Source organism: Cavenderia fasciculata (genome assembly GCF_000203815.1).
Source record: "Cavenderia fasciculata unplaced genomic scaffold Scf_Dfasci-G-b-285a01.f1-5, whole genome shotgun sequence".
NCBI lineage: Eukaryota > Evosea > Eumycetozoa > Acytosteliales > Cavenderiaceae > Cavenderia > Cavenderia fasciculata.
The window spans coordinates 919,421-942,726 of NW_004457708.1; the positions used below are offsets into that span (position 1 = coordinate 919,421).

The 23,306-nt window shown below is 32.9% G+C and overlaps 11 protein-coding genes across 11 annotated transcripts; 5 read left to right on the forward strand and 6 right to left on the reverse strand.

Moving 5' to 3' along the window:
* Positions 1–362: 362 nt before the first annotated feature.
* Positions 363–1,397, forward strand: DFA_04060 (Ras suppressor protein; the record flags this gene model as incomplete). The annotated part of the gene is made up of 3 exons (XM_004366413.1): positions 363–534; positions 607–787; positions 875–1,397. 3 exons carry the CDS (start codon positions 363–365, stop codon positions 1,395–1,397), a joined length of 876 nt encoding a protein of 291 aa, XP_004366470.1.
* A 295-nt stretch (positions 1,398–1,692) lies between these two features.
* Positions 1,693–2,906, forward strand: DFA_04061 (uncharacterized protein; the record flags this gene model as incomplete). Its single annotated transcript, XM_004366414.1, has 2 exons — positions 1,693–1,840; positions 1,906–2,906. 2 exons carry the CDS (start codon positions 1,693–1,695, stop codon positions 2,904–2,906), a joined length of 1,149 nt encoding a protein of 382 aa, XP_004366471.1.
* A 254-nt stretch (positions 2,907–3,160) lies between these two features.
* DFA_04062 (oxysterol binding family protein) lies at positions 3,161–4,399 on the reverse strand (the record flags this gene model as incomplete). The annotated part of the gene is made up of 1 exon (XM_004366415.1): positions 3,161–4,399. The coding sequence occupies one exon, from the start codon at positions 4,397–4,399 to the stop codon at positions 3,161–3,163; it is 1,239 nt and encodes a 412-aa protein (XP_004366472.1).
* A 474-nt stretch (positions 4,400–4,873) lies between these two features.
* On the reverse strand, positions 4,874–8,575 carry osbA (oxysterol binding family protein; the record flags this gene model as incomplete). The annotated part of the gene is made up of 5 exons (XM_004366416.1): positions 4,874–5,547; positions 5,657–6,230; positions 6,658–6,781; positions 7,384–8,023; positions 8,101–8,575. The coding sequence occupies 5 exons, from the start codon at positions 8,573–8,575 to the stop codon at positions 4,874–4,876; spliced, it is 2,487 nt and encodes an 828-aa protein (XP_004366473.1).
* A 687-nt stretch (positions 8,576–9,262) lies between these two features.
* svkA (severin kinase) lies at positions 9,263–10,999 on the reverse strand (the record flags this gene model as incomplete). The annotated part of the gene is made up of 4 exons (XM_004366417.1): positions 9,263–10,260; positions 10,327–10,688; positions 10,792–10,874; positions 10,997–10,999. 4 exons carry the CDS (start codon positions 10,997–10,999, stop codon positions 9,263–9,265), a joined length of 1,446 nt encoding a protein of 481 aa, XP_004366474.1.
* Positions 11,000–12,322: 1,323 nt separating this feature from the next.
* uox (urate oxidase) lies at positions 12,323–13,289 on the forward strand (the record flags this gene model as incomplete). Its single annotated transcript, XM_004366418.1, has 2 exons — positions 12,323–13,034; positions 13,135–13,289. The coding sequence occupies 2 exons, from the start codon at positions 12,323–12,325 to the stop codon at positions 13,287–13,289; spliced, it is 867 nt and encodes a 288-aa protein (XP_004366475.1).
* Positions 13,290–13,514: 225 nt separating this feature from the next.
* Positions 13,515–14,029, forward strand: DFA_04066 (uncharacterized protein; the record flags this gene model as incomplete). Its single annotated transcript, XM_004366419.1, has 3 exons — positions 13,515–13,814; positions 13,881–13,934; positions 14,006–14,029. 3 exons carry the CDS (start codon positions 13,515–13,517, stop codon positions 14,027–14,029), a joined length of 378 nt encoding a protein of 125 aa, XP_004366476.1.
* Positions 14,030–14,226: 197 nt separating this feature from the next.
* srrm1 (putative RNA splicing factor) lies at positions 14,227–16,085 on the reverse strand (the record flags this gene model as incomplete). The annotated part of the gene is made up of 3 exons (XM_004366420.1): positions 14,227–15,597; positions 15,722–15,931; positions 16,062–16,085. The coding sequence occupies 3 exons, from the start codon at positions 16,083–16,085 to the stop codon at positions 14,227–14,229; spliced, it is 1,605 nt and encodes a 534-aa protein (XP_004366477.1).
* Positions 16,086–16,661: 576 nt separating this feature from the next.
* DFA_04068 (uncharacterized protein) lies at positions 16,662–17,993 on the forward strand (the record flags this gene model as incomplete). The annotated part of the gene is made up of 3 exons (XM_004366421.1): positions 16,662–16,694; positions 17,015–17,106; positions 17,678–17,993. 3 exons carry the CDS (start codon positions 16,662–16,664, stop codon positions 17,991–17,993), a joined length of 441 nt encoding a protein of 146 aa, XP_004366478.1.
* Positions 17,994–18,404: 411 nt separating this feature from the next.
* DFA_04069 (uncharacterized protein) lies at positions 18,405–20,602 on the reverse strand (the record flags this gene model as incomplete). Its single annotated transcript, XM_004366422.1, has 4 exons — positions 18,405–18,917; positions 19,005–19,280; positions 19,355–19,765; positions 19,877–20,602. 4 exons carry the CDS (start codon positions 20,600–20,602, stop codon positions 18,405–18,407), a joined length of 1,926 nt encoding a protein of 641 aa, XP_004366479.1.
* Positions 20,603–20,699: 97 nt separating this feature from the next.
* Positions 20,700–23,190, reverse strand: DFA_04070 (uncharacterized protein; the record flags this gene model as incomplete). The annotated part of the gene is made up of 5 exons (XM_004366423.1): positions 20,700–20,915; positions 21,019–21,180; positions 21,263–21,532; positions 21,622–22,047; positions 22,144–23,190. 5 exons carry the CDS (start codon positions 23,188–23,190, stop codon positions 20,700–20,702), a joined length of 2,121 nt encoding a protein of 706 aa, XP_004366480.1.
* Between the last annotated feature and the right edge of the window lie 116 nt (positions 23,191–23,306).

Genomic DNA, 23,306 nt, shown 5'->3' on the forward strand with positions numbered 1-23,306 from the left:
ACCCAAAGACACTCGAAAAAAAATCACACAAAAAGGGTGTCTCTTTGTCTTTGAATTATTATTTTGCCAAAGATGAGGAAATAAATATTAATAATATTATTCACTAAAGATTTAAGTTTTTTTATTATTAAATTATTTTATTCATTTTTAAACATGAGATTGGTCGTATGTATTCCATCCATAAATTTAAAAATATTTAAATTTGTTCAGTGAAAAAAAAAAAAAAAAGAATCATGTCAGAACCCACATCTTCATCATCATAGTTGGTAAAAGATCATTTAGTTTATATTTATTTATTTTTAATATTTCTTACTTCTTGAATCTAGGAAGAGAAAGATAGATAGATAGATAGATAGTAGAAGATGGGAGCCAATCTAGCCAAAGAGCTTGATAAAGCTAAAGCACAAAACATTACAGAGCTTGACCTCAAAGACAAGGGAATCGATGAACTCCCCTCAAACATTGGCAATCTAGATCAACTCAAAAAGTTAAACCTCTCTAAAAATAACCTTAGAAAGTTACCTACTACTATAGGTATGTCATCAGATACTGATCAGCTGCTGTATTGCTAATACTAATCTAATCATCTTTTTGTTGTTTCCAAAGGTAATCTTCGAAACCTTGTATCACTTAGTTTATTCCAAAACAGTTTGAAAGAGTTACCACATGAACTCACTCAATTAACCAACCTTGAAGCACTCAACCTCAGTATTAACAAACTACCAAGTTTACCAAGAGGTTTTGGTTCATTTAATCATCTCTATTTCTTGGATTTATCTTATAATAGGTATGTAATATATTAATATATTAATATATATAAAGTAAAATGAATATATTATTAATGTTTGTATATATATATACATATATATTTTAGATTGACAGAATTAACAACACAAATTGGTTTGATTACAACATTGAAAGAATTACATCTATCATTTAACAAGTTGACAGAGTTACCAGCCGAGATTGGTAAATGTTTGGATTTGGAGATATTCAATTGCAGTAATAACAAGATTGAATTGTTGCCACCAGAGATTGCCAATTGCAACAAGTTGAGATTGGTCAATATCGTCAATAACAAGATAGTATGGATTCCACCACCATTTGGAAAGATTGAAAAGTTGGAAAAGATCGATATCTCACTCAACCCAATCGACAAGGTATTGCAACCACATGCAATGCGTGGACCCGATGTATTGATCAAATACATTAAATCTGATGAATACGATCAGACCTATTACAAGGAAACTGGTAAACCAAGACCTTCTACCACTACACTCTCAACATCTCCTCCAACTACTCCACCAACTACAGATGAAGCTTCTGCTGATCATCCACCTCATAAACATGAACCTGAAGAAACTTCAACAACCTCTACAGCAGCAACAAGTTCCTAAAAAACAAAAGAGACAAAAAAAAACAAAGAGATCCTATTATTTATTTGTAACATCATCCATCCATCCATCCACCTTACCTTTTTCCATTTCCCAATCAATATCATCAATCAATTATAAACGATCCTCCTTTTTTCCTTGATTAAATTAAAAAATCTATTTTAATTTGTTTTGTCGTTTTTTTTTTTTTTTTTTGAGAACATCGTTGTTGCTTTCTCAAAGCAAATAATATCTATTTTTATATATTACCCTTTACTTTAGTATATATATAGATAGATAGATATAGTTGTTAGGAAGAATGGCAAGTTATGATGCAGTTGTTAAAAAGTTTGAAGTAGCAATCAGTGAATTAGAGATCAAGACACCTTTTGATGAATCATTCACTAGACCTACTAGAATTCATGTAGCTAAAATATCAAAGACTCTTTCTCACGAGGTTACTAAACGTATGATAGTATAGTAAAAGTATTTGTAATCATTTACTAATTTGATTTGATATATCTTTCTCTAGTCGCATTATTATTACAAGAATTAAGAGCCAACCCAGAGTTCTTTGAAAATATAGAGGAATGTGTTGATGTTTTATCGTCAATGTTTAAGGGATTCACAGCCTATGCTTGTGACTCGTTGTACAGATTAGGAAAGAGTCACTTTTTAAGAGTATACAAATCGATATTGGATATGATCCTAGACTACAAGGAGAATGAAGAACGTTTGGGTGACGAAGAAGAGAATATAGTGTCAAAGGATAGAATCGGTACTGCTTGGAAATCATGTGAAATGTTTGAAAAGCTACCTCTAAGCAATTATCATGCCATCGTCGAACGTGGATTGGAAATCTTTGCCACCGTCAACGATGCATTTGAAGAAGTTGATGATATATACGATGCAATTGAAAATTATAAACTTCGTTGTCAAGAAGCTAAAGATAAACAACAAAATGATGAAAATGATGATGAAGATGAAGATGAAAAAGAAAAGAAACAAAAGATACAAGAAAAGAAACAAGAAGATGAAGAAGAAGAAGATGAAGAAGAAGAAGAAGATGATGATGAAAATGTTATATTGGATGATGAAGATGATGATGATTTTGTAATTGATCAAGAAGATGGACAAGATGAAGCACAAATGATGAATGAAAAGGAAATGAATAATGTCGATGATTTACATACGGTCATTGATTTTATCATCGAGATGTTTTATGCAGTTGACATGCACGTCAAAAATATCATTGGAGGCAAGGATCAAGACGATGTATCATACGAATCAACCGAGATTATTGGTCATATGGACAGTGTCATTCAATCATTTAGCCAACTTTCAAGCATTATAGATGATGTGGCCAGTGGCATTTACCCACCTCAAAACGAAGAGTTTGTAGTTGGACAAATTGCATTCCTCGACTCGGAATCTAGAAAACTCAAACAAGTACTCGAAAAGATGGGTGTTCAAAGACCACCAACCAATCATCAAGAAATCATTTCTCAATTAGAAGTTGTTAAATTATCTTAATCAAAACACATACACTCCCTTTCACATCCCACCAACTTACCTATACCAAATTAAAATAATAATAATAATATTGATTTAATAAATAAATAAATACCTATATTATTATTGGTATACATATACACACACACACACACAAATAATCCCTATTTATATAAATAAATAAATAAATAATGTATTTTTTTTTTTTTTTGGTCAATCTCGTGATTGATTTATTATTATTTTTGATTTATTATTTTTGATTTTTGATTGATTTATTATTGAATATATTCATTTTCATTTAAATACCAATCATCACCTTTTTTATGGAAATGAATTGGTACCCATGGCATACCCTTTGCTTTTCTATCGGCTGCCAATTTTCTTTGAGCTTCTTCAACCTTTGACTTTTCTCTTGTCATTTCTTTGGGTGCTTTTTTATCGGCTGCTTCAAAGACACCTCTCCATACATTGGATGAATCAGTCTCGTAGAGGGTATGTGGAGTTTGGATGATTGATGGAGTCATACCCTTTCTCTTAAAGAATGTAGTATGATCATTCTTTTTGTACTCCGAATTGATTGTGATTTCTTGGTCCCAACATCCTTTAATCTTTTGTAATTTCTCCTTTCCTTTATAGACTGTTGCCTCCATAGCATTGTACGAACCATACAACAGTGGTTTGGGATAGAGAGTTGTCTTTATACGATAGTCATGTTTGTTGCTTGTCATCTTGGTCTTGCCAACAAACTCACTAAAGTTTCTAAGGAATCTAACGGCGATCGTTGCCATACTGATTCTGTACTCTTCGTCGTGTTGTTCCAATTTAATGACAAAGTCACCATCGAGTGTGAATTTAAAGTAGGTACCCATAAAGTTGGTACGTGCTGGCATGAAGTAGGCGGCTGATACACCAGCCTCCTTGTTGTAGGCCATGGTACAGCTGATTGGGAATGGGTGGTGTTGAATCTGCTCTGCAATGACTTGAACATGTTGTTTGGCGCCATTTTCAGCGTCTGGCAACGAAGCACTGCCTTGGAGTGTCTCTCCAAGTACTGGATTCAATGGTTTCTTGGTCAAGTCATCGTATACCTTGAATGTCGACATGTAGTAACGGTACACCTGGAACATACGTTCCTTGTCGTCTTTGATGCCGTTTGCCTTGATCAAGAGGTCGAAATGAGCTGCATAGTTTTCTGCAAAGAAACTAAGCGAAGATCTAGGCAAGATGAAAGAACCTGGAACAGTCATATGAGTTAGGTCAGAATTCAACTTAAAATTCTTTAACATCATTCCCAATGCAGCAATATGTGATCCACTACCAACAGCATCATCAATTTCATCAAGATTCATTGTAACCACAGGTGTAGTTGTAGTTGTAGTTGTACTAGTAGTTGAAGTTGTTAAAGTATCTGGTGATTGAGCCTCTGAATGATCCACTTTCAACTCTTCAGGTACTACTTCTTCAACTTCTATAAGTTCCTTTTTCTTTTTATCCTTCTTATCTTTTTTTCCCATTTTCTCTCTATAAAATAAAAGAATAAGATTGAAATGATTAATATCTATGTTTATTATTATTATTATTATGATTCATCATTCGTATATATATATAACATACATGTAATAGATTGATATTCAATAGATCAATGATCAACAACAATGATGAAAACTCAAAACACAATCATATGAAATTTCGGTCGGGGCCAAAAAAGATCTCTAATCTTTTTTGCAACAATTCAATTGTGAATGAATAATTATTTTAAAACAAACTATATTTAGAATTGGATTAATTAATTATTGTTTAATATTATCCTCTTTTCATCTTCCCTACCTATATCTATATCTCTCTCTTTGTCTCCAAGAGTATCTAGAACCAAAAATTAATATAGGTCTTTTTTTTGAATATTTTTTGAAAATTAGATAAATATATGTATATGTATATGTATATTTAATTGTTTATTGTTTATTACTATTATTATTTATTATTTATTATTATTTTAATATAATTTCATTATCATTTAATAACCAATCATCACCTTGTTTATGGAAATGAATTGGTTTCCATTCGAAACCTTTTTCTTTTCTTTCAGCTGCCAATTTTCTTTGTGCTTCTTCAACCTTTGTCTTTTCTTTTGTAATGTCTTTGGGTACACCAGATTTGGCAGCTTCAAATAGATCACCCCAAACCTTGGTAGAGTCTGTATCGGCCAATTCCTTTGGATAGACTATTTTCGATGGGATCATACCCTTTCTCTTTAGGAATGGTGTATAGTCGTCTTTTTTGTATTCCGTGTTGATCTTTAGTTCTTGGTCCCAACACCCTTTAATCTTTTGTAATTTCTCTTTACCATTGTACAAAATGGCTTCCATTGAATTGTAGGAACCGTACAACAATGGTTTTGGATAATACGATGATTTAATACGATATTCATTCTTGTTACATGTCAGTGTAGTCTTGCCAACATATTCACTAAAACTTCTAAAAAATCTAATAGCCATCGTTGCACAGGTACTCTTGTACACTTCATCGAATTTATCCAATTTGATAACTACCTCTCCTTCAAGTGTCAGTTTAACATAAGTTCCCATAAAATTACTACGAACTGGGTGATAATAAGATACCGAAACTCCAGCTTCCTTGTTATAAACTGTTGAACAACTAATTGCTAAAATTAAAAAACAAATAATATTAAATTAATATAAATATTCCATTAATACATATTCAATTATTATTTGTTTGTTTGATTGTTTGTTTATATATATATATATATTTACGTGGATGATGAGATATTTGTTCAGCATAAATATGACCTCTTGATTCATTAAGATCTTCATCACAAAAATCGACATAACCTTGGAGAGTCTCACCGAGGACTGGATTCAATGGTTTCTTTGTGGTATCTTCATGGATCTTTAGTGATGTCAATAGGTATCGATAGACTTGTAGGAATCTTTCCTTTTCATCTTGTATGGTATTAGCCTTGAGTAAAAGATCGAAATGCGATGAACTATTCTCAGAGAAATAGGTTAGAGATGACTTGGGTAACACAAAAGCACCGGGCAAAGCAAAAGATGAGAGGTCAGCTCCCAACGTTAGTTTCTTGGCAAGTGATGTTATTACTGATAGACTTGGAGATCCATTGGCAGTTGCTTCATCTATTTCATCTGTATTCAATACCAATGTATTGGTGGCAGTGGTAGTGGTTGATGTTCCATCAGCAGCAGTATCATCGGTATTTTTAAATTCCTCTGGTATTTCCTCTTCAACCTCTAATCTCTTATCCTTTTTCTTTTTATCCTTTTTTTCTTTTTTGTTATCTTTGTTTCCCATTTCTTCTTCTTTTTCTATCTAAATTAAATATCGTTGTGTTAATAAATTAAATCTATATTTTTTAATTTAATTTAATTAGGAGGAACCCATTTATTTTAATTAATTGAACAATAATTATTGTAAATCTCTTACATTGATTTATGATGATGATGATATTGTTGACGATGACGATAACGATGACGATGATGTTTTAAAACCAGAATAGTGTAGTGTCGTTGTGGGGGGTTAGGGTTTTAAGTGTATGTTTTTTGAATGATGTACAAAAATGATCTAGTCTGTAAAGAGTGATTTTAAAAACAACAACAATGTGATTTAAAGTATAAGTAAAGAGTAGAGATAGAGAATATATATATATATGTATGTGTATAAACAATTCCTAGTATTGTTGTTGTTGTTGTTGTAAGGTAGAATGCAGCAGCAAAAAAAGTAATTAACTGAATTTTACTGTTGAATTTAAACGACACCCGAAATTCCGGACAACGGTTGGCTCCCATGCAATTAACACCAAGACAAGATTTTCCCTTTTATATCTTTTCTTCTTTTGATATTTACTCTTTTTTTTTTTTATACTAATAGTAAATAATAAATAATAATTCTAAAACCTATTATGCTTTGGATAATAATAGTTGATTTATAATTATAATTATCTATCTATTTTTATAGGGTTATATTTATATATATTTATATGTGTGACTTGATTGATTATCTAATCTACAGGTGGTTGCTTGATCTTACCCTTTTTAAAAGAGTGGTGATGATAGTGGTGTCACGTCATTGTGCTGAATGAACGAATGAGAGTTTTGGTAAACTTGATGTCAAAAGGCATAAACAATTAATTGATTATTACTTTTAATGCAAATCATCTGAACGATGTGCATCATAATGTCGTGTGCATTTTGCCAAAATAGTCTTTTTCTTTTTTAATCAATCAATGACGAAACATTAAATCAATCACACACAGACACAGATAATATTAATGCATTAATATTAATATCCGGCATGTGACTCATTACCTGAATATCCAAGCGAAAGATAGATAGATTCTTAAGTAAGTACTTTTTGTAAATATAATACATAATATTGTATATGCTCTATTTATTTATTTATTTATACCTATCTATTGTCGTTGTTGATGTTGTTATTGGATATGAATAGATTATCATTTAATAACCATTCATCACCTTGTTTATGGAAATGTTTTGGTACCCATTCGACACCATTTGCTTTTCGTTCGGCTGCTATCTTTCGTTGTGCTTCCTCAACCTTTGTCTTTTCTCTTGTAATGTCTTTAGAGGTACCTGATTTGGCAGCTTCAAATAGGTCGCCCCAAACCTTGGTAGAGTCTGTATCGAGTAGCGAGCTTGGGAATTGTATTTCGGTGATTGTCAAATCAGTTCTTTTACATAGTGTTGTATAATCATCTTTTTTATACTCTGAATTAATCTTTAGTTCTTGATCCCAACATCCTTTAATCTTTTGTATCTTTTCCTTGCCCTTGTATACTTTAGCCTCGACGACATTATTTGATCCAAAGAGCAATGATTTTGGACAAAATGTAGTTTTGATACGATAGTCATTCTTGTTGCAAGTCAACTCTACTTTACCCAAATACTCTACGAAATCTCTTAGGAATCGAATGGCAATCGTTGGCATGGTCGATTTATACACTTCACCAAATCTGTCCAATTTAATAACCATCTCTCCTTCAAATGATAGTTTAACATAGGTTCCCATAAAATTACCACGGACTGGGTGATAATAAGATACTGATATTCCTTCTTCTTTACTATATACATGAGTACAACTAATTGCTAAAAACAAACAAATATTAATAAATATTAATATATTTATATTTTTTAATATTATTATTATTATTATTTTTACATACGTAAAGGATGATGAAGTATTTGTTCTGAAAATACATGTACTCTTGAAGAGGTTGATCCTTTTTCTTGGTTTGGGATGTCAGCATAGGCTTGACATGTTTCACCGAGGACAGGATTTAATGGTTTTTTCTTTTCACCAGATATCCTTGGAGTACTCATAAAATATCTATATACTTGTAGGAATCTTTCCTTTTCATCTTGTATATTATTGGCTTTGATCAATAGATCAAAATGGGCACAATAATTTTGAGCCACTCTGGTGATAGTTGATTGTGCCAAGATGAATGAGCCAGGAACCACGAATGAATTAACATCAGATCCCACCTTTAACTTTCTAAAGGCATTTGCAATTGCTGACATTCCTAATGCCTCACCCGTACCACTTACAGCAGCATCATCAATTTCTTCCAAACTTGTTGTTGTTGTTGTTGCACCAGATGCCTTTACAATTGGTTCAATTTCCTCTATAGGTTCCATATTTATTTTTAAAGCACCTCTATGAACCATCATTTAATAAAAAATATTAATATTAGTACCAATATTATTTATTTATAGGTTGCCCCATGACATATAGATTCAGAGAGAGAGTGGTTGTTTAAATGTTTTGTTTTTTACCCACATTATATATATTATTTACTCGATGTTTTATATTATTATTAATACTTTTAATGATTGATTGATTGATTATTATCTCTGTTGGTTGTTAAATCACTTTAAATATTAATGAAACATTGTGTTTGTTGAATGGTTAGTTGCTTTGTAGAGAATGATTAAAACAAATTTCAAAAGAAATATGACGATGCCCAATGACACATGCGATGTTTGCCGGTTTTTTTGCATCGCATCAACAAAGTTTTCTGTCGGAGAATGTCGTAATCAAAAAAATGATCTTATACTTTGGGAAAGAAAATTCAGCATCTCAAAGAAATAATTGATTGAGAGAGAGACAGTTTTTGTTTTTTTTTTTTTGGGATGGAATAATAAATATTAATTATTATTATCACTTTGCATTATTATTATTTTGATTTTAAAATTACAACTACAAAAGAAGAATTAAATTTTTTAATTGATTGGACAAATGTGGGAGGGAGGGGTTATTATTATTATTGTTGTTGGACGAGGGAAGGGTCATTGTTGCTACTAACTATTATATTATTATTATTATTAATTTTTTGTTTTTTTTTTTTTTATTCTCTTTAGAGTTTCTATAATTTGAGCAATTAATTGATGTGTTATGCCTGGTTTGGCCTTTTCAGCATTGTCGAATGCCATCTTTAGCTGTGCAAGTGAATTGATTACATTTTCGTCTTGAGTATTGTTGAGTAATTTTGATAAAACGGGATAAATGACAGAGGTGAGGGCAGAGGCACGGGCAGCTGGCTTGGCAACAGCACCATTGGTGGCGGGTGACGATGGGGTGGCGGTAGTAGTGACAGCGACGGGAGCAGCTGCTGGAGCGGGTGTGGTAGCAACAACTGGAGTGGCTGGCTTGGATGTGGAAGATGATCGTGGCTTATTATCATTATTATTATTGTGATCATTGATATGAGTATTTTGCATATTATTTGACAATTGGGTAGTTGTAACTGGAGCTGGTGTACTTGCAACGGGTTTAGCTTGTACAACAACTGGTGGTGGGGTGACAACGGGAGCAGACTTTTGTTTGACGGTAAAGTTCCAACCGTCATCTTCGTCTTGTGAGTTCTTGTCTCTGTCGTCGTCATCGCCACCGTCGTCTTCCATGGCACCGCCATTGAGATGGATCCACTTTTGACGACGTTCAATGAGGTCGGTGAGACAGCTGGTCTTTTTGGCCGACTTGATAAACTTGTTGTTCTTGAGCAAGTCTTTGGCGGTGGGACGGAGATTGGGGTCCTTGTTGAGACACATTGCGCAAAACTCTTTGAATCCCTTTGAAAAGTTACCTTCGAGTTGAGGAGGTGGGTCCTTTGGAATCAAAAACAAGGCACGCATTGGGTGCAAGTCGGCTCTGGGTGGCTCGCCCTTTGCCATCTCCAAGGCTGTAATACCCATACTCCAAATATCTGCCTTGCTATCATACCCAGTCTGTTTAATAACTTCTGGTGCCATCCAAAATGGTGTACCTACAAATGTATTTCTCTTTGTCATTTGATCTGTCAATTGACCACTAACACCAAAATCTAAAAAAATATAAGAAAAAAATGTTATTACATAAGATTTGAATCGATCAAGGTTCTATTACATACCAGCTAATTTTACATCACCATTGGCAGCCAAAAGAATATTGGCAGCTTTGATATCTCTGTGAATCTTGCCTTCAGAATGAAGGTATTCAAGACCCTTTAACAACTCTCTTAAAATGATTGCAATCATTATTTCGTCGATTGGACCTGGCTTCATTAAATCCAATACAGAGCCACCTGCAAGATACTCCATAATAATCCACAACTTTGATCCTTTGAGGAATGAACCATGATATTTAGTTACAAATGGACTCTCGCATTGTGAAAGTACATTAATCTCTTGTTGAATATCTTCAATTTCATCTTCTGCATCATCCAAATCAATAATCTTAATTGCTATGGTTTCTCCTGTTTTCTTATTAATTCTAAAATATAGAAAAAAAAATGAAATGATATAAGTGAAATGGTTAGATTAGAAAAGAAAAGAAAAGAAAAGTATGTATATGCTTGTACAATTTGATCGCTTACCCTTTGAAAACTTCACCAAATGAACCTTTACCAATCTTTTCTTGCTTAATAAATAATTCTTCTGGGTCTCCTTTCTTGCTTGCCTATTGTTATTGTAACAAATAAATATCTTTGTTAGTCTTGCTACTACTTTTTTTTTTATTCTACACTTTCTCTGTTTGTCTCTCTCTATCTTTCTTCATCTATCTCTGTGTTATGCTCTTACCATTTTTAAATTTATATAAACTTGTTGATGTTTGTTGTTGTTGTTGTAGTTGTCTTTACTATTTTAAAATTTACAAATATTTGATTGTACAAAAAATAAAAAAAAAATGATGTATGTATTATCTTCTTTTTAACGTGATGATTGTCCTCGAGGATAATATGAATAAAATGTTTTTTAAATAATTATAAAATACAGGTTATATATTTATAAAAGGTTATATATAACTTGTTGTTATTGTTGATGTTGATAGTATATGAATGTATGTATTGTTACAGAAATATTAATATATGTATAAAACAACTAAATTCAAAAAAGACTAGTCTTGGTAGTAGTACTGATGATTTTTGTCGTGTGATTGATGATGGTTGAAAAAAAAGAAGAAGAATGTAGGTTGTCTGAAAGAGATGTATATAAATAATGTATAAACGACTCTAGATAACTTTAAAGATTACGTATTGTTATTATTATTATTATTATGTCCTGTTTGATTTGGTATTATCTCTTTTTTTTTATCTGTCTATGTCTTTTGTGTGATTAAAAAAAAAAAAAAAAGTTTGAAAAAAAACCCAAACAAAAGTTTTAAAAAAACAAAGAAAAAATAGGAAGATTAGTTTTAGGGAGAGAGGTCTATCTAGCTCTACAAGTAGTGAACAAAATCAAATTTATTAATATATTTGATAGAGAGGGAGGAGACCTAACTAATAATAAGGACACCGATTCTTACAACCCACACCCTTTTCTCCTTTCAAAAGCAATGAATGAAAAACGTGCGTGGGGTTGTATTTTTGACTACACCCCATCACTACTCTCAAAAGAGATATATTCAAAGAGAGAGAGAGAGAGAGAGAGAGAGAGAGAAAGAGATAATGAATGAAAATTACTTATTCATAGTGAGATCTCTAAATGACTAAACATAACATAATGAAATGACCGAGTGGATCAGCTGATCGATTAGTATTCTGCCATTTATGGTCAGACCTTGCACAGATCAAATTTCAAGAAATGCAATTGTTTTTTTATTTGATTCAAAATATCTCTATTAACTTGAAATGGCATCCATCATATGAAGGTTCATTTTAGTTAGTTTAATTGTTGAATAGATAGATAGATAGATAGATAATAATAGAACAGGTAAGTCTCATTAAAAAGAATATCTCATCAAACACACCTCTCTTTACCCCCTCCTCTCTCACCCTACTTTTAAAAAATCAGTCCTCTATCTTTATTCATTCTTCTTCTTTTCAATCATATTTATATATATCTCATTCAATTTCAACATTCATATTTATATACACATATATAAACTTACACTCTACTTTATAAAGAATGGCAACATTGATTGATAATAGATATGGTAAAGCACGTGTACGTGTATTAAAGGTAAACAAGAATGGAGATCATCACTCTGTGTTTGATTTTGATTGTTGTGTATTGTTAAAGGGTGACTTTTCCGATACCTACTATACCGGTGCCAACGACAAGGTTGTGGCGACCGACTCTACCAAAAACACTGTCTACTTGTTGGCTCAATCTGAGCAATTCAAGTCGGTTGAAGAGTTTGGTGTTATTGTTGGCAAGCATTTCCTTGCTACCTATTCACACGTGTCAGAGGTACAAGTCACCATCAAAGAGAATGTATGGGATCGTATGCGTGTCACCTATGAACAACGTGAACACGACCACTCTTTTGTACGTTCACGCGACGTTCACACTGCCAGTATTATCAGTGTTCGTGGTCGTCCCGCTCAAGTCACCTCTGGTATTGAGGATTTGCTCATCATGAAGACTACCGGTTCTGGATTCGAAGGTTTCTACCGCGACAAATACACCACACTCAAGGAGACCAAGGACCGTGTCTTTGCCACCATGGTCACTGCCTCGTGGACCTACAATACCGCCACCAATGTAAACTATGTCAATGCTGTAGCTGAATTCAAAAAGTCAGTCTTTGATATCTTTGCTCTCACCTATTCCAAATCTGTTCAAGAAACTCTTTACATTATTGCAAAGACTGCTTTAGAAAGAGTAAAAGAAATTGGTATGAAAATGAAACAAAAAGACAACAAAACAAAAGAAACAAAGAATTAGAATCATTTAATTAATTTAATAATCTTTTTTTTTTTTTTTAATTAATTTAGATGAAATCAAATTATCACTTCCAAACAAACATGCATTTGGTTTTGATTTTACTAGATTTGAAGGTGTCAAGAATAATAATACTGTTTTCCAACCGGTTGAAGAACCATCTGGATTAATTGAAGGTACCATCAAGAGAGCTGCCTCCAAACTTTAAAAAAAAAAAACAAAATAATTAATAATAATAATAATAATAATAACCAACCAACAAACAATCACACAATAATATATCTTATATATAATAATAAGGATAAATCTATTCATTTTTAAAAAAGTGGAAATAACAAAGTTTAGAATAATAAATCTTTTGTATTAGTAGTACTAAATCTCTAAAAAAAAGACACCCAGGGAGAGTCTAATGGAAAAGTATGTATTTTCTAGAATGGAGACCAAGAATGTACAAATAAAATTTGAACAAACAAATTTTGAACATCGAGGTGAACCAATTTATGAGGCTGCTAGGAGGGTACTCAAAATCATTAGAAATCATCCATTGATTGAGGGAGAAACATGGTACCTTGTAGAGTATCACTGGTATGGTTTATTTGAAAATGAAATATGGAATTGTCATTCGGAAAAGATAGGTTCAATGGACAATTCATCCTTGGTATCAGAGGAAAATAATTCTATCCTAAAACTTGGTGCTTTGGAATCTGAACATTTTGAAGTAGTACCAGGAATAGTATGTTAACAAAAATGATGAATATTCGACCAGACACTGAGAATGTTAAATGTTTCTATTTATTAGGTTTGTAATTATATAAGCAAGACATATGGATGTAAAATAGAGATACCAAGAAATGTATGTAAAAGGAGTTCTGGAGATTTGTTTATCGAATTTAGATACCCATTTAAGATTCTATTAATAAATAGAGTAAAAGGTCAATATTCACTTGAGACTGATTGAATAGAACCTGCTATGAGTTTCAAACAAAGATATTGATTATTTTAATTCGAAATGTACGATTTTATACCCGACAAGGTGGTCTAGTCTCTAAAACATAAATTGATTATTCAAAACCCATGTCTGAATTCAAGTCCAAAATTTTGTTTTATATAAATGTTTGGAAAATAAAGTAGTATATTGATAGAGTTTATTCTTCTTTAACATTTTCGTCGTCACTGTACTTGTTGGTGTTGTTGTCGTTTTGGTCATCATCATTATTATTATCTTGTGATTTTGATCTTGATCTTGATCTACTACTTTCTTGACGAGAATTGTCGTTGTTATTGTTGTCAGTGTCGTTATTGTTTTCCTTTTCATCCTCTTCTTTTACTCTATCTCTTGATCTACCTCTATCCTCTTTTTTTGAAGATGATGATGAGTATCTTTCCTTTGATCTATCCCTAGATCTGTCTCTGTCACGATCTCTATCATCATATCTATCCTTTCTATCATAATCCTTTCTTGTTGATTCTCTGTCTCTATCGTTATAGTATCTATCCTTGTCGCGGTTACTGTATGACGATGAGGATGAGGAGGAGGAGGATGGTCTATCATCATATCTATCTCGTCTGTCATCGTATCTATCTCTTCTGTCATCGTATCTGTCACCACCACCTCTTCGGTCATTGTATCTGTCACCACCACCTCTTCGGTCATCATATCTGTCAACTCCACCACCTCTTCGGTCATCGTATCTGTCACCACCTCCACCTCTTCGGTCGTCATATCGATCTCTGCGATCATCATATCCACCTCTTCGATCGTCATATCTGTCACCTCCTCTTCGATCATCATATCGATCTCTATTGTCGCCGCCGCCTCCGTAATGATATCTGTCGTACGATCCGCCATCTCTTCTATTATCTCTGTTATTGTTGTAGTCGTCGTGATGATATCTATCGCGTCCAGTATCAAAACGTCTATATTTTCTATCATCTTCTAAATTGGCCATCGACGATGATGATGATGAATGATGATAATCTTCTGTTTCTTTTCTCTTTTGTAGTCCATACGAGGAGGAGGAGGAAGAAGTAGGTGGAACAGGCTTGACATCTCCAACCACACTACTAAAACTTTGTTTGTGTGTAGATACCGATGCGGCAGCAGCAGCAGCGGCAGGATTGGTTTGTTGGAGTAATAGTTGTGCTTGTAATTGCTTCAAATTCTCCTCTTGTTGTTGTAATTGTTGTAGTTGTAAGAGTTGTTGTTGTTGTTGCATTAACATGTTTGTTTGTTGGTTATTACCACTGCTACCGCCACCACCACTAACACTATTACTAGCAACACGACTTGTATTTCCCATTCTTGCTTGTGCTCTGTCCAATGCCTCTTTGATTCTATTCTCCTCTGCCATTGCTCTCGACGACATTAATTCAGCATCCTTTAAGAATTCCTCGGGGATACCAGCCACCGAATCTTGTGCGTCCAACAGCAATTTCCACAACTTGTTCATAAAAGAGTCTGTATTATCCTCTAAGAATCCTGTCAACCGAATTTGCATAATCTTTGGATCAACATTCTAATAGAATAGAATAGAAAAGAAAAAGAAAAGAAAAGAAAAGAAAAGAAAGAAATATAAACATCATTTGTTAGTTTTCACATGATATTAATATGTATGTATGTATGTATCTATCTATTTATACCTTTTCAACTAAATCAGCTACATAATTAATTAGAACGTCATCTTCAAAAGAGAGCATTTCGATTACCTGTTTTGTGATCCATTTCCTAAAAGTAGGTAAATTAACTTTAGTTATGTCTAGTTTAGTGTTAAAATGAGGAGGAAACTTCATTACTTTAAGTAGTTTCTTTTCTTTATCTGCAAATCTATTGTCTTGTTCCGAGGATGTACCCTAAAGTTAGATAGATAGATAGTTAGATAGAAAGAGAGAGAGATAGAGATATGATATTAGTAGTGTCACACAACAACAACAAAAGATCAGGTGATCGATCACCTGTTACAACAAACCGAGGTTTACATACTCTAAAAAACCCACTTGCATCCATGATTGTCTATATATTTATCTTTTATCTTTTCGTCACTTGATGATGGTAGATATTCTAATCTAAAATAAGTACTATGTATCTATCTATTTTTAAAGCACTGTGAGGAACTGAACCGACATCTTTCAAAAGTTGAAAAAAATAACACCTTTTTAAATTATTTTTATTTAAAAACATGTTTGTATTTATTTGTTTGTTTGTTGAATGTTTGTATTATTTGTTGAATGGAAGTAAACAACTTCCTTTTTTATTCAAACATCTATTTGCATTGAAATTTGTGATTTCACAATCTCTATAGTTGGAGTAAAGATGATACCAGCAGACTTTGATCGAACCTTTTTTGCACAAGGCAATCAATCTATCTTGATAGAAATGTTTCTCTCTGTTTTGAGACGGGCATTGCTCGATGACTGAAACTGTGTCTCTCAACAACCGCAGGTTATTGAAGTCTGGGTGTTTCACGGTTTTCAGTATGACCCATGGAGGTAAAGAATTTTTACAATTCGAGCCCTTTTCCCTTAGAAGGATCCCAAATCCACTCTTGATAGTAAATATTCCAAAGTGTCTTGGATTAATTCAATGGCTGCTTTCATCCCTGATTCGTTAAAATTGGTAAAACAATCGATTGACAAGATCCAATGACATGATTGATGGATGTATCTTGCGATACATTAGTTGTACACCTTCTTTGTGTGCAATTGTCATTAAAGAAAATGATATTAATAAAGAACATAGCTCATAGAAAATTGATATTAATAAAGAACATAGCTCATAGAAAATGGATCAATGGAAAAAGATTGGTTGGCATCACAAGGTATTCCAACTCCATCACTATTTTGGATGATCAATTGTCCATCTAATAAACAACAGATTCTACATGGATGAATAAATAAACCCGAGCAGAAAAAAGAGCTCCTCATTGTGCTGTGTAGTCTCCCAATCTTTCTACTCTTGGTGAATCAACAACAGCAGCAACAACAATCGCATCAACACAGCAGCCTTTTAACCAATCTGCTCAAAGATGGTAATCTCATAGTTAGATTAAAGGAAAACATCGCAACACCTCAAGGTAAGCGTACATCTTTTTGGTCCAAACCAAATACCATGGTTCATTCACCAAGTTACTCCCCTCTTTCCATCTTATCCATTCCTTTTGTCAACATACCAAATTGCTGCATCAACCAATCACCATCACTCAAATCATTTATCCATTATTATTGCCTCATTGTTGGCCAGAAAATTTCCCAACATAACTAATTTCTACATCAACCAATCACTACAATCCAAATCATTTTTCTTGATCATCCTTCATATTACCAGTACTTTCTTTAAATTTTTAATTCCTTTTTTTTGTTGTCCATCTCTTATTTTTTATAAACTCTTGATACCTTTTTTTTGTTCGATTCGACAATACTTTCTTTCATTTCCATCAGATATTGCAATCCATCGCTATCATTGCTTTTACACTATTTTTTCATTATCCAATCAATGTACCATCTCGTTTTCTTATATCTTGCTTAACATACTCTTTTATTTCTCTTAATATATCAGTAATATTGATCCCTGCTACAATACTCAGGAGATATTTTACCGAGGGCAATACCAGAAGAAGGTATAGCGCACATTCAAGCTCCATCGACTCACAATAGACTTGGTCTTATGGAAACAATTTATCGTCACTCAATATCTGTCAATGTAACTCTCATCAAATCACCCCCATATACAAGAAAGACATCATTTGGTCAGCTATTCCACGAATATACAAGACACAAGGAACCTGAAACTTATCTCAGACGTGTCTCTCTTATTTGGTTCCCCAATTCCACCCCTCAGGAATTCAATGCTGGTTGGATAAAATTTACTGGTCGCACATTTGGATATCAAACTCCAAGAAAAAAGCATATTTATTAAAATAAATGTGGGATTTTAGAAAATAAAATGTCCAATGGGTGAACGACAACACTTTAAAGGCTGATGGTGTGATTAATAGATGACGAGCAACGAGCATAATGATGGGGGGACGAATGACAATCATGTGCGAACAAGACGATATGTGTGAAATAGAAGATAGATGTATAACTATCATTACTTACCTGTGCTGCTGTGTTGATGCGATTGTTGTTGCTGCTGTTGTTGTTGTTGTTTAATTAAAAGTTGTTGAGCAGCCAGATAGAGCTTCTTTGCATGCAAAGAAGCTCGATTGTCTTTCGGTTGGTTAGATATCTATTTTCTGAAATTTTGATTGATATAAGTTACTAATAATAACTCGAAATATAAATTTAATTATTATTATTAATTACTTTTATTTTTTTTTGGGATAGATCAAACCAAATAATTTAATATATTATCATAATAATGATTAATTAAATCAATGGTTTCATAGTACTGTTCACTATGGCCATAATGATTATTACATAATATTGCTTGTGCATTGGTTTGGATGAGTTGGAGTGGTATTAATTTGTTGGATAGAATATAATGAATCACATCGTAATTGGGATACCGACGTGGAAGTGGAATGGTCAATGCACCAAGCGTACACTGTGGTGGTTGACTCTGATGGACAGTGTGGAGATACTTGACTGCATCCAATCGACCATTGGCAGCGGCACAATTGATGGCATCGATCGAGAATCTCTCTGGACAATTATTATATAAAAATTCTAACATCTTAATATTCCCATGCGATGCAGCTCTATCCATCGCAGCAGTAGAACATCCATCCGATCGATTAAAATGTAGAAATTCCAACATCTCCAAATTATTACACATTGCTGCTGAATCCATTGATTTAATACTACTATCTTGTTCTTTTGTTCTATTATAATGTAACCACTAAATAAATAAATAATTATAAAATAAATAAATAAATAAATAAATAAATAAATCAAAGGGTTGGACTACTACTATTTAATACAATACTTTAACCAATTCAAAATGATTGTTCTCACAAGCCAAATCTATAGGTTTAAATGTACTCCATATTCTTGATGTTGGATCTCGTTCGTGAATCAATTGTACGATATCCAATCGACCTGATCGAATTGCATTTTCCATAAACTGTTTTGTGACCTCTAATTGTAGATTTTGAATAAGGAATGTTACCAACTCTATTGTTTGACGACAATCACCACCTTCCATTTTAACATTATCCATAGCTTTAGCTGAGCACCGTTCACTTCGATTATGATATAGAAACTATAATTAAAATAAATAAATAATTAATAAAATGATTGATTTTAATACAGCATGCTGTAATGCCATGGCCATACCTTTATAATATCAAAATGACCATTTGAAATTGCCATATCCATAGCTCTGTGAGTGCATCCCTCACTTCTATTATAATGTAGCCATTCAACAATATTTAACAGTCCTCTTTCAGATGAAATATCCATAGCTTTGTGTGTGCACCCTTCCGAGCGATGAATATGAAGGAATTGAGTTATTTCCAAAGTGGCAGAGGTATCCATAGCATCGGTCGAGCATCCCTCTGTACGATGGTCATGAAGAAACTGTACAATTTTGAAATGACCATTTCGAGCAGCATTATCCATAGCCGATACAGTGCATCCTTCACTTCTATTAAAGTGTAACCATTCAACTACTGAAAAGTGTCCACTAAATGCAGCATAATTGATAGCATTAATACTACATCCTTCACTACGATTCTCATGTAAAAACTATAAATATAAAGATAGAAAGAAAGAAGAGAGTTAGAAATGACATCTGTGTAGATATCATGATGTATATAATAATATTATTGTTACATTGTGATGATCTATATTACATACCTTGATAATATCTAAATGTCCATTATATGCAGCATCATTCATAGCTTTGTATGTGCATCCTGCATCACTCCTATTAAAATGTAAATACTTTATAATGACATCTAAATTTGGTAATATTGGACCAGTATCTGCAATAGAATCTATTATATGCCTGTCACAAGTAGCTTGAGGATATTGTTTTAGCAATTCAAGTGTCGAAAGATGACCATTTCTAGCAGCTGCACCAACAGCACCGTTTAAATTGATATCTGGGTACTTTGTAACGAGTAGTTCCAATATATCTCTATGACCTGCACCTGCCACCTTTAGAGCTAGTTGGTGATAGTATTTGATTGGTACTAGGCGAGGATCATAATCGGGTGACCATTCCAATAAATGAATGAGTGTCGACAATGTTGCATTTGGATGTGAACAATACTTGCTGATGACATACAATCTTCTTTTAAACAATACTTTATCCTTTTCTGGTAGATAATGTTTGATAAAGTCCCATGGCATTGCATAATCACTTATCATTGAAAGATGTGGTATCTTGACAATATCCTTTCCTATCTTTGCACCACCGCTTGCCTCATCATCATAATAACTACCAAGTTGGTGATGATTTGATTTCAATTGCACTGCAGTAAATATAACATGTCTGATATAAGGTACACCAATAATCGTTTGGAATGTTGTAGTTGTTGTAGTTGTTGTATTTGTTGTATTTGTATCTATTCTATTCATCTCTTCTTCACAGTTATTTACTTTCAAAAATGACCCGATTTTTTTTTTTAGAAATATTTGAGACAAAACCAAATTACCAATTAATCAATTCAATTTATTATTCAATAGTATTATCATTTAAATATTTATAAAGTAAATCTATAGTTTCCCAATATCTTTCATGATCAATGGTATCCCTTTTTAACATTTGTTGAATTTCTTTGATTGGCATTAATTGGTTGTCTAAAACATAGTGAATCACATCGTAGTGGGGATACCTGCCTGGATATATTTTAAAAGCTTTCCATGTGCATTGTTGTTGTTGAGATCTAGTCTTGTGTAGATACTTTACAACCTCTAAATAGCCATTACAGGCAGCTCCATCAATTGCAGCGGTTGTAAATCCTTCTGTACGATTTTCATTTAAAAAATTGAACCATTTCCAAATTATTATTCAATGCAGCTGATTCCATTGCTTTAGATGTGCATCCTTCTGCTCGATTTAGATGTAGAAACTCTAACATTTCCATATTATTATTCCTTGCGGCTTGATCCATCGATTTGACTGAACATCGATCGGTTCTATTATAATGTAACCACTTTATAAAAAATATAAAAGGAGTTAGTAAGTATATTTTGTGAGTTGGATATCATTTTCTAATTAAAAAATATAGGACATACTTGAACCAATTCAAAGTGATTGTGAAATGATGCTACATCTATTGGTGACAATTCAGACCATATTTTTGATGTTGGAGCTCGTTCGTGAATCAATTGTACGATATCTAATCGACCTGATTGAATTGCTTTTTTCAAAAATTTTGTTGTACATTTTAATTGTAGATTTTGAATAAGGAATGTTATCATCTCTATTGTTACCTGTTCATTATCCATGTTTATATTTTCCATAGCTCTGTCTGAGCATCCTTCACTTCTATTATCATATAAAAACTAATTAATAAATAAATACATAAATTAATAAAATAAAATAAATTAATTGATAACTACATTGTTGATTAGAATGGCTGCAGTATCCATACCTTTACAATATCAAAATGACCATTTGAAATTGCCGAATCCATAGCATTTGAAGTGCACCCTTCCGTTCTATTTTGATGTAACCAAACAACCATGTCTAACCGTCCTGCTCGACATGCATTTTCCATTGCAAGGCGAGTGCACCCTTCTGAGCGATGGTTGTGAAGAAATTGTGTGATTTCCAAAGAAGAGGAATAATCCATAGCATCAGTTGTGCATCCTTCACTACGATTAAAATGTAACCACTTTACCAATTCCAAATTGGAATGACCATCCATCGATGTAGCAGCATTATCCATAGCAGATGTGCTACATCCTTCACTACTATTCTCGTGTAACCACTCTACTACATCCAAATAACCTCCAGCTGCTGCTGAATCAATGGCACTCTCTGTGCATCCTTCTGACAGATTCATCTCATGTAAAAACTATGGGTAAAACAGAGAAAGAAAGAAAGAGAGTTTGATATTTTAATAATAATATTATTATATCGTGATGATTATTATTGTGATTATATTACATACCTTGATAACATCTAAATGTCCATTCGATGCTGCTCTATCTATAGCATCAGATGTATATGCTTTTTCAGTTCTGTGTTGATGCATATACTTTAAAACATCTAAATAACCATCTGACGCAACTATCTCCATTGTAAACTCATCACAAGTAGCTCTACGGTGATTTAGAGTCAACCATTCAAGTGTCGAAAGATGACCATTGATAGCAGCTGCACCAACAGCACCGTTTAAATTGATATCTGGGTACTTGGTCAATAACAATTCCAAAATGTCTCTATTTCCTACTCCTGCCACCTTTTCAGCTAGTTGTTTACGATGTGCCTTTGGTAGAAATTGAGGATCAAAATCTGGTGACCACTCCAATAAATGCTCGAGTGTCGACAATGTTGAATTTGGATGACGACAATACTTGCTGATTGCAAACATTCTCCTTTTCTTTAATATCTTGTCTTTATCAGTACACAGTGGTAGATAATGTTTGATAAAGTCCCATGGCATACCATACTTGCCTATCATTACAAGTTGAGGTATCTTTACAATATCTTTTCCTTTCTTTGCTTGAATGAAACCTTCTTCTTCCTCTACATAATCTTCATCATCATCTTGAAATACTTTGTAGTTGTCATCCTTTGTATCTCTCTTTAAATCAAACTCTTGTCTTGATATTTCAGTTATTTGATTGAATATTATTCTTTTAATATATGGTACTCTTAAAAGATTTATAATTGTTGTTGTTGTTGTTGTTGTTGTTGTTTGATTTTGTTGATTACAATCATCATGATCTCTCTTTCTCTTCTTTTTATCATTCTCTAATTCATCTTGTTCTTGTCTATTACTATTACTACTATCTGATGATGAGTTATCAGTAGCAGCAACCAATTGAATGACCAGTTTATTACTGTCGATCAGATGATGAGAGACACCAAAGTAGTTTGCAATCGACGGTATACAATGATTGAACCCATGTAATCTAAACTCTTCAATCGATGTTGATTCAAATGTTCCACATATTTTACATTTGATGATGTTACCATCAACTGAGACATTCATAGTTGTTCATCTGATTATCTCCAACTATCTTCAAACATTCATCAACACCCCCGGTTCTCTCTTTTTGTAATAGTGCTACTTTTCATTTTTTTTAATTTATTTAATTAATTTTTGGT